This window comes from Urocampus carinirostris, chromosome 2 (genome assembly GCF_059441175.1).
Source record: "Urocampus carinirostris isolate Australia breed hairy pipefish chromosome 2, RoL_Ucar_1.0, whole genome shotgun sequence".
Classification (NCBI taxonomy): domain Eukaryota; kingdom Metazoa; phylum Chordata; class Actinopteri; order Syngnathiformes; family Syngnathidae; genus Urocampus; species Urocampus carinirostris.
Window position 1 is genome coordinate 15,961,193 of NC_142350.1, and position 16,723 is coordinate 15,977,915.

The window sequence follows — 16,723 nt, forward strand, 5'->3', positions numbered from 1 at the left end:
AAACTACGACGCTCCATAGCGAGCCAATGCAAGGCAAGTGGTACGTTTTCTCTCACCCTCTCTCTCTTTCACTCACCCACACTCTCATAATTTTGGGCTCTTACTATCTCATGCTCTCATTTTTGTGTTGTTCGGTCGCTCGAGTCGAAACAAGACAGCTTTCGAAAGGTGTCACCGTTGACCCGAGAGCACGAGTCAAACTCATGGCCCGCGGGTCAAATGTGGCCCACCACATCTTCTTATGTGGCCCACGAGACAATGCTGAGAGAAGCACAGGAAAAAAAAAAAAAGCATCGCATCGACTTGTAGTTTAAATATGTCAACTATATGTTACCAAAGAAAGGCGCCACTCGCAAACTTCATTTGCAAATGACCAATAATCAACCAGGAATAATTAAGGAAATCGATCCTAATATTATTCTACATAAAAGTCACAGATGGGCTGTTTAAGGCAATGCAAAAAATACAAAATATAAAAAAAACGGCACCCGGGAAGCTTTAGCTCTTGTATATAATAGATACAAACAGTACAGTAATGCAAAACTGAAAATATACATCTTGCGACTTATTTGGCAGTTTTCGCTTCTGCTAAATGTTTATTGCACTACTTTTCATTGCACCATTGTCAGGAGGCACTTTTTTTGTCATTGCACCATTCTAACTTAGGCCAGTCCCTAGGCATGGCGCTGTAAATATTTTTCCTTATCGATCATGGCAGACTTCTTATTTTTTTCTTTAAAATCTTTATTAGATGTTTACCCTGGAGTGCCATGTCTAATCTCGTTGTATAAGATCTTTCATTACGTCGTTTTCAATGACAATAAAGACAATTCGTTCATTCATAATTGTAGTAATTGACGTAAAATATAACAGCGAAGTTTCCATATTCAGGTTAAAATTGGTATTAAAAAAAATAAAAGTCAAAGCAGAAGGATTTTTAAATCATCTAATAAATAATTAAGTTAGTGTTTGTAAGATATTTTGTCACTTTCCAGTTTGCACAGGTGTCAATCCCATTTTAACCCAGGGGCCACACGATAGACAAACCATTTTCTCATGCGCCGGACTAGTAGTTTAGAGAGAAAGAAAGAAAAAGGGGGAAAGAAATAAGAGAAAGAGAGGCAGAAAAAGGGAGAGTGTGGGACAAGGAAAGAAAGAGAGAGAAATAAAAGAGAAATAAAAGAGAACTTGAGAATCGAGAGATAAAAAGAGAAATGGTGAGAAAGGGGGGAAAGAAAGAAATCCAAAGAGAAAAAGAGGAGAGAAAAGAGAAGGAGATAAAGAGAGAAGGGGAAAGCTCAAAAGAGAGAAAAAAGAGAAAAGGAAAAAAGGGCAGAGCGCAAAGTAAGGTAAAGAGACAGAGACAAAGAGACAAAAAGGAACAAAAAAGACAAAAAAGAGAGACAGAGCAAGTGAAAGAGAGAGACAGACAGTGAGAGAAAAAAAGGGAGAGAGAGAAAGAGAGAAAAAAATACAAGTACAGCGACTATGTGAGAGGCACCTGGCTTTGGCAACAGCAACTGGGCATATTTCAACCTGCAGCTCATTTTTCTCTTGCGCTTCTCTCAGCGTTGTCTCACGGGGCGGATTCAATCCCTTAGCGGGCCTAATCCGGCCCGTAGGCCGCCTGTTTGACACCCCTAGATTAAATCGTAGTGGAGGAAAAAAAAGACCTTAATAATCGTTCCATAAGAAAATCTTACATTCCTGTATCATGCTTTAACTGTGAGTGTCCGAAAAGACCCCCCTCAGGCCCCCAGCAAAGGCACAATTTTTATGCTACTAACTTACTAGACTGGCCCCAGTGAGAATGTTTTTTACCTTGTGGCCCCTGAGCTAAAATGAGTTTCACGCCCCTGCCTTTGACCCAGTACTCTATGGAAGACCGGGTCAACCCACGTCTCAAGTCGTGATATAGTCCTCTTTAAAATGGTCAGAGTATTCCCCCCTCTCGCCCTTATTCTGTTAGTCAGAGACAAGGAGGTGCACTCTAAAAATGAAACTCCATTGAAGAATTGACCAAATGATTGACAGCTTTAATGAATGATCTTTAACCGTGTCCTCTTGAGGCAAGGGAAGGCGAGGCTGACGTCAGGCCTGATTCAATACCACCGGGTTCAATATTCACGGTTATTTTGGTTTCCGAAACATCCCACCCTCCATCTCATGTGCAAGATCTTAAAGGCACGAAGAAAGACTAAGAAACAAAACATAAATCAATCAATGTAGTGATCCAGTGACTCTCTGAACTTAGCGTGTTTAAAGGGAACTGGGTTGATTGGGTTTACAAGGGTTTAGAGGAGAAACACTGCCACCTATAGGCCAATATGGGTAGTCAAACCTCTCAACGGATTACATCATCAAGTTGAAGCTGTTTTTAATCTTGACGTTTTACTTCAACAAAGAAAAACAATTCGAAGATGGTTGGCATTCCAATTTGAAATCAAATAAATCCGTTCTGAAATTTCCAAAGCATACAGCTCTGTGAAATATAATTTTTAAGAGTACATGTTTTGAATTTGAGTCTTTTTTTTTTTTTAGACAAAATATAAAAATAACAAAAATTAAAGTAATATCTTAACAGAGGGAAGTCGTGCGTATCCCATCTGGGCTTTCAGTCGTGCTACATCTGAATCAATCCAACACTCAGTCAAAAATGTATGATTATAAAATTAATCATTACAGCTACAGCTGTGACACCTATAAAATGCATTAATAATAACCACAACCTCGAGAACATTTCAATAACTCTGTTGTACAGGTTAGGGTTTCAGTTCCATCAAGTTCTTTTCTATTGCAATCAAAGCTAATGCTGAAAGTTGAGCCTGTCCTGGCGTATTTCTGGCATACGGTTTTTTATTAAGACTGAAAATGTCAGTTTGACAGAAGCAGTGGACATAGGAGTTCTTAATTAATGTTTTTCATTGTGATACTTCCGTTACAACCTCCTAGCCAATCATTGTTTGTGAAACTGCCGACGTTTCTAAAGGCCTGCTAGCAGGCCGTGACTCTCCAACTCGGAATATTATTGGCTAAACCAATAGTTTTAGCGTCACTGATTTTATGACCGAGGGCCTGCGAAATGATTGTAAACGCCTAATGGACCTGGCAAGAAGTAATGGCTTCAATGTGATTCGTTAAATGCTTGAATATGAAAGCACACATCTGGAAGCAGCACATCCAGAGGAAAAGCAATGAAAGGAAGCTGTCAGACAATTTAAAAATATTTAATAAGTATGGATGGATGAAAGATAATTAATATCAAATGATTCAGACCTTTTTAGGCTAGCACAGAAGGCCTTAATGGCCCACCGCTGGCATGTGTACATTGTCGTTTAATAAGACAAACTTTCCAGGCTACGTGATTATGACGATAAGTGTTTACAAATTGTTATTTTCTGTAATTTTTGTACTTTTATTTTTTGTGTTGGAACTATGCTCTTTGATGTCTGAAAGATATGATATAACAAAAAGAACGATGCAATAGCTGTTCACTTTAAGTAGTCACAGTTTCAGACCTGCCTCACATGTTGTGTTATTGGGATTCACCATGTTCAAAAGTGATGTGGTCCATCAATATTGTAACCGCTCCAGAGGATATGAGGCAAATCAGTCAAATCTGAGACTGAAATTCTGGAGTCCCTCGGCGTTTGGAATATTTTGCAACAAAATTGTGGGGAGGTGGTTAACTCAAAAAAACGTCTTTGGGAATACCTTTAAATTATCTCTCTTTTCTTTATGACTTTATGACATAGGACCAGATTCGTTTCATCATACAAGGGCGTGTTTAACTTCTGAAGTTGGAACAACATACATAGGGAAAGATGAAACAGTAGAGTTTAGTAACAAAAACATTTTGTAGAGTATGTCAATGGGGTTATACTGACATCTAGCGGCACTGCATATAGATGCAGGCCACAATTTAAAGTACGAGTGTGTAGTGATACACTTGTCTTCCAAAGGCGAAAAGTACATATGCAAGCCTAAACGAGTAAAATCTGACATTTATTGCTCATCAAGATCCACTCACTATTTCTTCATTCTGACGTCGATGTCAGGAATACTTTAATAGGTCGATATGTTGCTTCAGATTTTGTATTCTTTAAAAAGTTTTATTAAAATAATACTAACTCAAATCACGCAAGGATAAATCTTGGCAGGTTGAGAATTAGCCTGGCAGGTTGAGAATTAGGCCTATTTACCATATGTGCGTCGTGTGGTTGTCCAAATACATTAAAAATAATCTCCAATAATATTCTTTTGGTTGGTCAGTTCATATTAATGGCTCATTATTGACATAACAGGAATGTGTCTTTAAATAGGACTCTGTAATTCAGTTTCCCAACCATTTTTTCTTAAAATCTCGAGCCGCAAAATCTGTCGAAAATGATAAAAAAAAGAAAAAAGGTATGGTAGATAGAAAAACATCTGCAGATCAGATGAAGTCTGTAAATCCTGCACTGCTACATAGAATAATTTACCGCAAGTGGGGAAAGAAACAAGATATGGTGGAAGAATTGCTTCCCTTATATGGTTATTATAATAAAATTGTTCACACAAATGCTTTTATTCTAAATAGTCTATGTTATCTATCTATCCACCCTGGTCATATCCCTCGAGAGGGGTGACTGACAGCAACACATACACAAAAACAAGAAAAAAGGAAAAAGTAGCAAAAAAACAAAACATTTGACAATGGCCAACCTGAATGCCCAAACACCCAAACAAGTTAAGCACATCGGCAAGTTGGTCATGCATTCGTCCCTCCAGATGAAAAGGGACACAAGAGAGCGGCCATGTGTCTCGGGTCAGGGTGACACAGCACACTCTTCTGTTCAAAAGCAGGGCCCGACAACTTTTACTGGTTTACCCCTGCCGCATCATACAGGTGCCCTGCCCATCCCTTAGGACACATCCAAACATCCCACTATATTTTCACAACACCTCTCCACACATTCCTATCACCAACAAGAGCATTCCTATCACCAACAAATAGTTATCTTTTTGTGAGTAAATAGGTGCTACGTCTTGTTTGTAAGTTATCGCTGAAGAAGGGAATTGCAATCATTAACAAGAGGAGCAATTGGCTGAGGTTGACAGGTATGTCATGGAACCATTTTGCTTTCAAAAAATGTGCACTCGCTCTATTTGTAAGCAGTTCATTTAATAGTGGCTATGTTCACCACTTTTCAAAGTGATTTCAACCAGGTAGACAAAGCAAGAAAACATCAAGGGCACTCTTTACTTAGAGCCCCAATTTTGTGAACATTACAAAAACTAACCTAACACATGAACTACATCTTTCCTTACTCTCTCTTTGAAGACACTAATCAACATATTAATAATATGAAGTTACATTCATTGTCATAGAGGTGAAATAGTAACAGTTTGCACATACATGGCCAATCTATTGAGAAGGCGTGCATCCAAACATAAACGGAAGGTCATGACATCCCCTTCTGGGATAAAGTGGGCCAAGTTCTGTAGGTCTTTGGAAGAAGTTTGATTCATCAGAACTGAAAACTGAATACTGAATAAAATGTGATATTCGTAAAAACAAAGCTCGCTTTTCAGGCTCATTTAAGCAAGTGAGGAGTACAAGTCATTGTTTTCTGTGAGCTTGCCGTTGGAGTTGCTGTTCACGGCGCAATCTTTGACTTCCATGGGAAGAGGTTCATCAGAGCAGATCAGGACGTCAATCGGTCCCCGGGTGCTCTTCAGGTGGACTTGGAAGCTCTGAGAATAGGAGGCTCGCATTTTACAATATTGAATAAAATGAAAAACTCATATCGCATATCGTTATGCGATTAGTGACATCATGGATGACAAAGATCCCTCGGTTTTCACGGTTTATTGAGACCAGAACCACCCACAAACAGTGAAAATCCGCAACTTGTTGGACAGAGCAGAGAGAGAACGAGAGATGAGCTGAAAGTATTTTTAAATAAGTCGATTTTTTTTTGGGTTGTCTTATTTTGGCGCATCTTGATTAAAGCCTGACAGAGAGAGTAAGAAAGAGCGAGAGAGAGAGAGAAAGAGAGAGAGAAAGAGGACAAGGGAGAGCTGGGTGAGCAGTACGTATTTTTACATTAGTCGTTTTTTTTTTTTATTGATTTTTTTGGGGCGCACTTTGATTAGGGCCTGACACACAGACACAGAGAGAGATAGAGATAGAGATAGAGCGAGCAAGAGAGAGCAAGAGCGAGAGAGAGAAAAAAAGAGAGAAAGATATAGAGCGAGGGTGAGAGGTGAGCAGTACATGCTTTTAAATCAGTCGATTTTTTTGGGGGGTGCGCACCTTGATTAAAGCCTGACTAACAGAGAGAAAGAGAGCACAAGAGAGCTGAAGAGAGAGAAAGAGCGCAAGAGAGCGAGAGCAATAGCGAGAGCGAGGTAAGCAGTTTGTCCTTATGTTTGTTATTCGAGTAATTTTCTATTCTATTTTGTTTAGTTTTTCTTCTTCTTTGGTTTATCGTTTTGAGCCATTTTGGTCTTAGAGAGATTTAAACAGAGGAGATAAGAAAAATACATACGTCTTTAGGGAGTGCCACATCCACTGTTGTGTCTTCGGGGCCTTTGATCACAAGGCCAGTTTGTGCTCTCATCATGGGAAGGGTTTGCACATCTTCGTAGGTTATATAAGCATACGTGACAATATTCAGTCAGGGAAGACAAACGCATTCTCCGATCCTTGCAATGCAAGGAACATATTGTCATTTTTTCGGGCTCGTTTTTGGAGGATATTTGCTGTGCAGGTCGTTCGAACACATCCGGCGAAGTTCTCTCGCGCAGCTTTCAATGAGCTCGTCCAGCCGACTCTCTGACACTGCCAGCCTGTTTATTGTTTCGATCACCTCTTGATTGAGCCAGCCACCTCTATGAAAACACGCGTTAAGAATTAAAAATAGGGTTCCAACACCTTTCTCACGGCGAAACTCAAGCACTTATTAAAGGGACCGTGTGTAATATTAAGTGCCTCCTAGTGGTACATAAAAACTTTTAGTCAGTAAAAAGGAAAAACAAGGATTTAAACACGATACACAATACTTGAACCATCATACCGATGTTAATTTATATAAAATAAAAAATCAAATGTCTATTTCTTTTACAAAGTGGAATCCCTACCTATGGAAGCCGCCATGTTTGTCTGGCCACTTGGTGCTAGGCTGTGCTCTGTGGCACGGGTTCTCGTTTGCAATAGAATGTACAGTGCCATCTAGTGGTTACAGTGTTATACTGACATGAATACAGTGAGACCTCGGTTATCGCGGTTAATGGGGACCAAAACCACCCAAGATAAGTGAAAATCCGCGAAGTAGCGGCGCACCTTCAAAAAAAAACAATTCTTTTTTAGACCAGGTTAATGGGGACCAAAACCACCCGCAAAAACTGAAAATCTGCGAAGTAGCAACGCCACTTCAAAAAAAAAAAAAAAAAAAACGATTTTTTTTTTATTATTTTTTTTTAGGCCCGTTTAATGGGGAGCAAAACCACCCGCAAAAAGTGAAAATCTGCGAAGTAGCGACGCCCCTTCAAAAAGAAGAAAAAAAAATCTCATCTCATTATCTGCACCGCTTATCCTTACTATTCACGAGCGAGCCCCTAACCCGCGGCGCGGATACTTTCGGGCGCGATACGCACGACACCGCAACAAGCCGAGCGGGCCGGCCTGTCTGAAGCGCAGCAGAATGCGCGTTCACGCGAGGGGGGGAGGATTTTGTACGGGAGTCAAATTTGGGCACAACACCGCGCGGTTTTGGTGCGGCTTCCGCTTCACCGCCCCCTAACCCCACAGGTCCCTCCTACCCCTTTCCCCCCAAAGAGGGCCGTGTAGCGCCATATAGAGCCATTGCAGGCCCGGGCGGGAGACGTGACGTTGGTGACTTTTTCATCCGCGTTAACAAACGCATTTTGTAGAATACGATCGCGCTTTATTGTTTAAATAAACGCATTATATAGACTACGATCGCCCAATTATTTTGATTAGCTCGCTTTATGGTTTCAATAAGCGTATTATATAGAATACGATCGCTTTTGTTGGAAGCGCAGCAGAATGCGCGTTCACGCGAGGGGGGGAGGATTCTGTACGGGAGTCGGATTTGGGCACAACACCGGGAAACGAGAACGGGTCTGGACCAGTGTGTGAAGTGCCTCCATTTTAAAGACTAGGGTCGTCGGCCGAGGGGGATTCCCGCAAAAAGTGAAAATCTGCAAAGTAGCGACGCCCCTTCAAAAAAAAAAAAAAAAATTAATTAAAAAAAAAAAAATATATATATATATATATATATATATATATATATATGATTGGCCGGTCCAAAATGTCCCTAGGTGTGAATGAGCAAGCGAGTTGTCTGTCCCTGTGTGCCCTGCAATTGGCTGGCAACCAGTTCAGGGTGTCCCCTGCCCACTGATTGCTGGGATGGGCTCCAGCACACCCGCGACCCTACTGAGGATAAGCGGTGCAGCTAATAGATAGATAGATAGATAGATAGATCCTTTGTTCATCCCCGAAGGGAAATTCACATAATGAGATGAGATGAGATATATATATATATATACATATATATATTTTTTATTTTTTTATTTTTTTAACCATTACAGACCGCGAAGCTCTGAATCCGCGAACGTCGAACCGCGAAGTAGCGAGGTCCCACTGTACTGCCATTTTCCCTCAACAATGCGCGTGCAACTTATACAAGTTACACTTGTTTAGAAACACGAAAAAGGCTCATTGGGTGTTGGAAAAAAATTGAGTTCAAGACAGAGGGAAAAAAAAGGAAATTACAGCATTTATGAAAAGCAGAAAACATGAGCCAAATTTGGACACATTTTAATGATATTGGTGGCTCCAAACCAGAGTGCGTCAATCATTCCAATCTTAAAGACTTAGATCTTTTGCTTCTTGTTTAACTGATATTAACAAATATATTTTGGATCTGAGTCTAAAACCGTTAAAATAGAATTGCAAATAGTTAAATAGCACCCGAACAACCCTGTAAATAAAAACAATTTTAAAAAGTGTTAGGATAGCATTACGTCCCCAGACTTGTACTTACAACCACTTGACGTGATTCTTGTAGATCTTTGTGATAAGGTTGATCCCCTGCAGGACGTTTGTGACATCGTAGATACGCCTCTTGGAGGTCCCGAGTTCCTCGCTCACTAGGTTCAAATCAATGATGCCATCTTTCGACTGCTTCAGAGTTTCCAGAAATTTTCTCGTAAGCAAAACGAGCGAAGTGTCGTTCCGCGTCTTTCTGGGATTAAGATCGGGATCTGGGACAGAAATAGCAACAAATAACCGATATTATTTGAAAATATACTCATCTATGCATCGATTATTGCTACATGTTCTGTTTGCTTTAATGAGGGTCCACGACAGTCTTTCCCAAACCTTTTGAAACCAAGGCACATTTTTATTCATTAATGGTAACTGTGTGATATTTGACCACTAGATGTCGCTGTATTGCGTAGTGCAATGAGTGCTAGAAGGGTGCCCATAGCATTAGGATGGACAGATATGTCCACTCCCTTTATGTAAAATAAATTCTAATTCTAAACCTACAACTATGTGCATATTTATTGGATAGTTCATGTATTTATGCTTATTCCAATCAATTAAAAAAAAAAAAAAAAAAAACATTTCACCAGTAGGTAGCCCTGAATAATCACCAATGCTTCTTTAAATTATAATGTCTGAATTTAGAGTACAGTATAAAGTTTTTCTTAGGATTTTTGACCACCATGACTCAGGATATAACAGGTAATTCATTTTTGTTTATTTTTGTCATTTTAGATTTTACCACATTTCAACAGGTTTTTGAACTTTTGCTATACCTGTATTTTGTTTTCTTGTTTTTTTAGACAACGTGCAAGCACTTAAAATGAGCACAAAAAAATAACAATGGAACCATTTCTTCACAATGTTCTATTTTTGGGGGGTAAAAATGATGTGCAACATCTCAACTTTATTATTTTTGCAGTGCAATCTTGAACAGCTTCAAACAAAATAGGTTATTAGATAAACAGTAAACGGTCTGCATTTATATAGCGCTTCTCAAGTCACTGAAAACCTCCCAAAGCGCTTCACAATGTGCTTTACACTAACCCATTCACACACACACACCAATAGCGGCAACAGCAACCTGCTTAATGGGGGCACTAGGGGTTCAGTGTCACCTAAAGGAGTGATGCCTAATAAGCTACAGAAAGAGTTTCTCTTTACACTTCATACGAGCAACATTCCCATCCATTTTGAATAATGCTACATGGAAGTTCAGTCTTCATTTAATGTAGTATGGATTTGTAATGTAAAGGGAAAAAAGCAAATCATAGAGCAAGTTTAGAAGCAGAAAGGGAAGAGAAAGAGGGACATCAATATTCTTAAAGGTCAGGACTCCTACTTTCATCATGTATGCACATATTTTGCATAAAATTGTTTGGTTTCTGTACTACCACATGAGCAGAAAACTAAGTATATGATAAGTTCATTCTGTTTTCAATATTGGACACCTGCAAAGCATGAATTCTTTATTTTGACTAGTTTACCCCAATGTGGTTTATTATATTGACTATTAGGCACAGTATACATTAGTGTCACAAATGGCTAATAACGTTGCCCTTCTTGGATTTACATTCTTTAGGGCAAATCCGGTTTTGTAAAAGTAGAAAGTAGTTCTCAGGTTAAAAAAGGTTGTCAACGCCTGCAATTAATAATACACACGGTCACATTGAACATGTCCAATTTAAATAAGGTGACTGGCTTGCACAATGCAAAAACAAAACATGTAATTGAAATTGACAATTATTTTTCATGTATTCTTTTCCATATTTTTTGTTTTAAATAATTCTTCTCGATTTTTTCTCGACAACTTTTAGCTCATTACCTGCAACTAACCAGCGCAAAAGTTGAAATTTTATTACAGGTTGGAGTTTATTATCTACGAGTTTTTCCACAGTTTTCTCCCGTTTTCCTTACACTTTTAAAATTCATGTGTCTTTCGTCCTTATTTTGAGTGTTTACAAAAGCTATATATGTGCCAGCATATAAAAATAAAAGTAACTTCCTGCCAACTAACTAATGTAGATGAATGTAACAGTTCCTTGGATAATCGTTGGAAGTAAACAACGGTATTGAGCAATGGAATGCTTTTTCTGTAAAGACATAAATGGGCAATTCCCTGCGGAACTCTAGACAAGGTCTCGTGGCACCCTAGAGTGCCCTAGCATACTGGTTTTAAAAACCCTGGTCTACTCACTCTCGTTTTCTGTAGGCAGATAATCGTTAAACTCGTTGACACTTGATCCCGTGAGATTGTCTTCACAACCAGGGTCAATATCATCCTCCATTTCTTCCATCTGCTACAAGAAAATTGCACACAAACTGTTTTAAATGTGAACCTGAAAACAAAATTCAACACAAATGTCGCCAATGTTGTGATCTTGCCAATTGGTAATGCTCAGTCCACTACTCAGTGGTTATAACATTAAGTTTTGTGAGGACAGAAAAATGGCATATTAGTTTCAAGGAAAGTTATATCAACAATAACTAATTCTTAAATCCTGGCGTTGTTTCTGCATAATGCAATTACATGGAAATAATATCACTTTTGTATTGAGAACAATATTAATTTTTGGAGGATTTCATATCAATGAGTCAACATTTTTCAAGAAAATTATATATATGACCTCTTAAAGGGACAGTGTGTATTATTTGATCTCAACATGTCGCTCTATCGTTTAGTGCAATTGATAAAAAAAATGCTAAAAACACAAGGAGGAATACAAATTACGGAAACTCAAAGTGACCAAGCGGCACCATATTTATTTTCCCAGCCTTTATACAGCAAGGTTTTTCGGGTACCTTAGCAGCAAGATCCGTGAAATATGTCAGTCCCCCTCTAGGTAAGCCTTATGCTATGTAAAATTAAATGGAAATTCCTCAAACTAACAGTATTTTTTTTAAATGCCCTTTGTGTGATGGTTCACAGTTTTGCTTAGTTATTAATTGGTAATATGATTTTTTATACCATTTTACATGAAAAGTCAAGTCATGTTTATCTGTATAGCCTTTAATCACAAGGAGTTTCAAAGGGCTGCACAGACCACATATTATTGCAAATTATAGCCTATTATTACACCATCCCCTGATCTAAAACCTACATGCCGGCAAAGAAAAACTCAAAAACTTCAACATGAGGAAAATGATTATTTTACATTTTCCTGTGCATTACATCTACATATACCATGCACACGATATAATACTGTACTTGTTTGACAAGTTATTAAAGATACATTGTGCATTATTTACAGTCTATTAGTGGTTTAAAAAAAACTATTATTTTAATAAAGCAGGAAAAACACATATGAAAAAGGTGCATTTTTTTAAATATTAGTAACTCAAGAAATCTTAAGTTACATAACATGAGCCACGCCTAAAGGGAACTGACATAATTGTCTGCCATCAACCGAGAGGCTGGGCAAAAAAATAAATCAAAATAATTGTGTGGTCTGGTCACATTGTGTATCCGTAGTTTGTTTTCTTCTTTGGAATAATTGTGAAACAAAAACACAGCTCGATAGGGATTGCGTTTATTTTCCCATTATAAGATCAAACTTTTCAACCTAAAAAAGGTTTTCTTGTGTTTTTTTCCTTTTCCTGGTTTTGTTTTTCGTGTTTCTCATGAGGGCTGGGTCGAGGACCTCGATTTTTTTTTGTTTCTTTTCCCATTTTCTCATTTCCTTTTCTTATTTAATATTCCTTTCTCTTTTTTTTATTATTTTCTCTTTTTTCTTTACATCCTCTTCCTGTTAAGATTGTCTTTTTTTCTTGTTTATATTCATTTATTGTTTTCCTTTTCAGTTTTTTTTATTTTCCTGTCTACTTTTTTTGTTTTCTAGTCTTGTTTATGGATGATGTTGACCTCAGGAAGCTGTCAACCAGACATTTTGTTATTACCTACATTTCAAGTTAATGATGTCTTTGGATTGTCTGTACAGCCTTCTGAGACTTCTTGCGATTAAGGGCTATACAAAAAAAACATAACTAACTGAGACTTGTTTCAGTTACACTACAGTGCAGTGAATACACAATACTGCGACATCTAGTGGTCAGATTTCACACACTGTCCCTTTAAGCTACATGAATCAGACCAAAACATTTTCTAACAAATATAATTTTCGAACCATTATCATTTTGGTTTTCTCACAATCATTATAATGATTACAGTGTTCTCCTTTGCCCGCGTCCCTGCATCCTGGACGCATCATTTTTGCTGGGGACGCATAGTCTCAAATCAACGTGCGACCCCGGGACGCAACCTTTTTCACACAAAATTGTCATTATTACCCGATTACTTTTTTTTTTTTTTTTTTTTAACAAAGATTTACCGCACTCAAAACTTTTCGCCAGGCAGATCCGCCATTGTTGTTTTGGTCGCGCGGTTCGAGTTTTCGTCTGCACGCCGATCTCGGCAAACGAGATCTCGTTGCTTTGAGATTACGTCATTGTTGTGGTGCTTGTCGTCGAGGGAAGGTGCAAATCAACACAAAATTGGTAATTTCTTCAGTGTCAGTAATAAGTCGAAACATAATGCAGAATGTGATAACAACGGCAATAATTCCAGATTGAAAAAAACTGCGGAGAAATTCTTCGGAAGATCGCGGAGGCAAGAAAACACGTGTGTTGAAGTGAACGATTTGACGAAAGAAAATAAACAAAAGAATACTCCTAGCAAGAAAAGGACTTTTCTGCCGAAAAGGACTAAATTATATTCCTGGTTACGCTATGAGGAGGATGATATTGGATTGGACCTTTAGAAGGCATTACAACTGTGGCGGGACAGCAAACCACGAAATATATATGAACTGCAAAATCAGAAGTGATAACTTGCTTTGTATTACCAATTAACTGTGATGATTAAAACTGCATGAATATATAGATTCATATTTCAGCAATAATATTTTGTATAATGTACAATATTGTGAACTGAAGTGATAACTGCTTTGTATTACCAGTTAACTGTGATGATTAAAACTGAATGAAAATATAGATTAATGTAATTTTTTCAGCAATATTATTTTGTATAATGTACAATATTGTTGTGGAACAAAAAATCTTGAAGTGATAAGTGATTTGTATGACCAATAAACTGTGTTGATTAAAACTGAATGAATATATGTATTTATATTGTATATTTGTCGCCGATTAACAATTTCATCCCCGATAACACTAAATTTTGGGGACCCATAGATCTCTGTTGGGACCCATAGATTTTTTAGCATGCAAGTCCCCAGGACCCATCACTTTTCAGAGGTAAAATGAACACTGTGATTACTATTATTATTTTGTATTCAGCTGGTTGGAGCAATTTGACTGAGAAAAATACTGCACAATGGCTGCTTTCCAAAAATATTGAAATTAAATTACATGCATTATAGGGTTAGTACACATTTTTGAGGACTTTAAAAGCCTAATTTTCCAATTTCTCTAAAACCATTAAAAGTAAAAGGGCACTTTTTTAAACATAGGCATTTTTTAATCTTGTCTGTGCATTTATCAGGATGTCTGATTTTAAGATCTTGATTAAATTGTGAATATATTTGTTTTGAGACAAATCTTTCCCCATACAGGCGCTCGGTAAAAACAGCAGAATCGTAATATGGAGCTTAGATTTTCAGTTACGGGAAGTTCTTCCTTTTGACCACTGGGAAATGCTACCTTAGATTTTTGCATGTCCCATAAATAAACGCTCATGACTGATACGCAATCCTAGCACTAATAACCATTTCATATTTCCCTGTTAAGGTGGAGCATGCATCTTTTTCCTCATGGGCGCAACATGTAAGGGAGATGACACTTCACAGGACAATGCCTTACAAACTAATGCCAGCTGCAGTTAACCACAACTAACGGGGGGGGATGAATGAATGGAAAAGTGGAGCCACCAGAGAGCAGTGTCTTCATATTTATTTAGCAGACTTGTTTAGAAACATGGCAATAATTTTAAGCATTTGCAAGCGCTTTGCCAAAAAAAACGCCGCTCTTTTCAATCTTTAAAACCACATCATTAAAATGTAAGCATTTACGGGGGTTTTATGCATCCGTATAGTGAGAAATGCTCATCAAAGCAATATTTCGAACAACAAAATCAAAGGCGTTTTCAATATTGATGCACCATGTTGCATACAGTGCAAGGGTTTGCAGGTAAAGCTACCTCGTCTTGATCGTTGTGGCTTTGATTCAAAGAGAGTGTGAGGGACTTTGGTTCAGCCACAGATCCCTTAGGGAGTTCTCCAGAAAGTTGCATTGAGTCCAAATAATTTAAAGAAAAAGAAACACCCGAAGGTCCAATTTCCGAACTTGCAGTCGTTTCCTTCGCAGGCTCTCTGGTGACCATAGCGTCGCTCAGCATGTCCACAAACTCGTGAGGTTGTTATTCTGTTAGCTCACCAACTCCAGTAGAACCTAACTTGATCATTCCGATGATAATTCACAAGATAATCGTTTCCTGTTTCATCAAACAAAATTAACGACTAATAATCATTTATGATTTTAGGACTTAGTGTCCACGTTCATTTGGGAGCTACACACGCTGCAAGCTAATGTGACGCCCAACATAAAGACCAACTGGGAGAGATATTTGGAGACACGTGACTTGTTTTTGCTCCTCCCTCCTTTCGCACTTTAGAATACAAATATATTTGTCTTTGTAACTCTTGGTTTTAGTGATTCATAGGCGCAATATTATGGGTTTATTGCCTTTTACTGCAAAGTAAAACACATTTTGTGCATGAAGCTGTCCCTCAATCAAAAAGCCACTAAAACACATGATATGATTTTAAACATTTTCATTCATTTTCAGTTTGCAGCGGAATTTTTGTATGAAAAACACACAGAGACAGACAATTCGCTCGCTCATTCACACCTAGGGACAATTTGGACCAATTAACCTGATATGCATATTTTTGGAGTGTGGTAGGAAAATGGATTGCCCGGAAGAAACCCACGCAAGCACGGGGAGAACATGCAAACTCCGCACGGGAAAGTTGGTAGCTGGATTTGAACCCATGACCTCAGAACTGTGCCGCACACACGCTAACCACTGCGCCGCCGTGCTGCCTTAGCTGTAGGATGTGTAAAAAAAAAAAACACCTGGTTGCCGTAATGTGTGCATTAGTTGTCCGCCCACTCCGGCCCTTGGAGATGAAGGAGTTTACACCTTGTGGTGTTATACCAATCATGTACTTTATGGTGTTGTGAGATTAGTGCTGAAAAAAAAAGGTTTTTGCTCTTGCTTTTTCAATATTTATCTCAAAACAATCTTGACTTGCATTCTTTGGAGGATATTCTGGAACACATCCGCAGGGATGTTTGTACATCCTTTCTCTCAGGCCATATCACACCGGCAGGTACTAACATCTCGTTTAAAACATTAACCACATTTCTTAAAACTCTAGAGATTGTAGAGTGATGGACACAAAATGAATAAGACCAAAATGAAACTGGTAGGTTAAGCCTGATTCTAGCTTTTGATGGGTGTGTTGTTTTTGTTATCCTTGAGGGCTAGTTTTACAAGATCGGGCACTGCTGTAAACACTAAATATTCGTAGAGTCCAGTGAGAGCTTCCAGTTTGTCTTTGTTGTCAAAACTGCTCCGTTCAAGAATATCTGAGGGACTCAGTTTCTCCCCCAATGTCAAGGTCTCGCCCCGGAGTAGCTGAC

General features: G+C 38.4%; 1 protein-coding gene across 2 annotated transcripts; it reads right to left on the minus strand.

Moving 5' to 3' along the window:
* Positions 1–5,143: 5,143 nt before the first annotated feature.
* On the minus strand, positions 5,144–15,629 carry LOC148371179 (transcription factor E2F6-like). 2 transcript variants are annotated; one of them, XM_088327819.1, is made up of 6 exons: positions 15,216–15,629; positions 11,259–11,358; positions 9,057–9,276; positions 6,745–6,876; positions 6,534–6,648; positions 5,144–5,736 (listed from the first exon to the last, which is right to left on the minus strand). In XM_088327819.1, the coding sequence occupies exons 1-6, from the start codon at positions 15,411–15,413 to the stop codon at positions 5,581–5,583; spliced, it is 921 nt and encodes a 306-aa protein (XP_088183945.1). In that variant the 5' UTR covers positions 15,414–15,629; the 3' UTR covers positions 5,144–5,580. The 2 variants fall into 2 exon arrangements, with proteins under 2 accessions (XP_088183945.1, XP_088183944.1); XM_088327818.1 differs by having other exon boundaries at positions 11,259–11,361.
* Positions 15,630–16,723: the final 1,094 nt, after the last annotated feature.

Excerpts from the sequence above, each read along its gene's own strand:
- LOC148371179 (XM_088327818.1), bottom strand. The coding sequence starts at position 15,413 with ATGCTGAGCGACGCTATGGTCACCAGAGAGCCTGCGAAGGAAACGACT. Across the intron at positions 9,277-11,258 it reads TCTGCCTACAGAAAACGAGA|ATCCCGATCTTAATCCCAGA; the intron begins GTGAGTAGACCA and ends TTTCTGTCCCAG. Across the intron at positions 6,877-9,056 it reads AAGAATCACGTCAAGTGGTT|AGGTGGCTGGCTCAATCAAG; the intron begins GTAAGTACAAGT and ends GTGTTTTCATAG.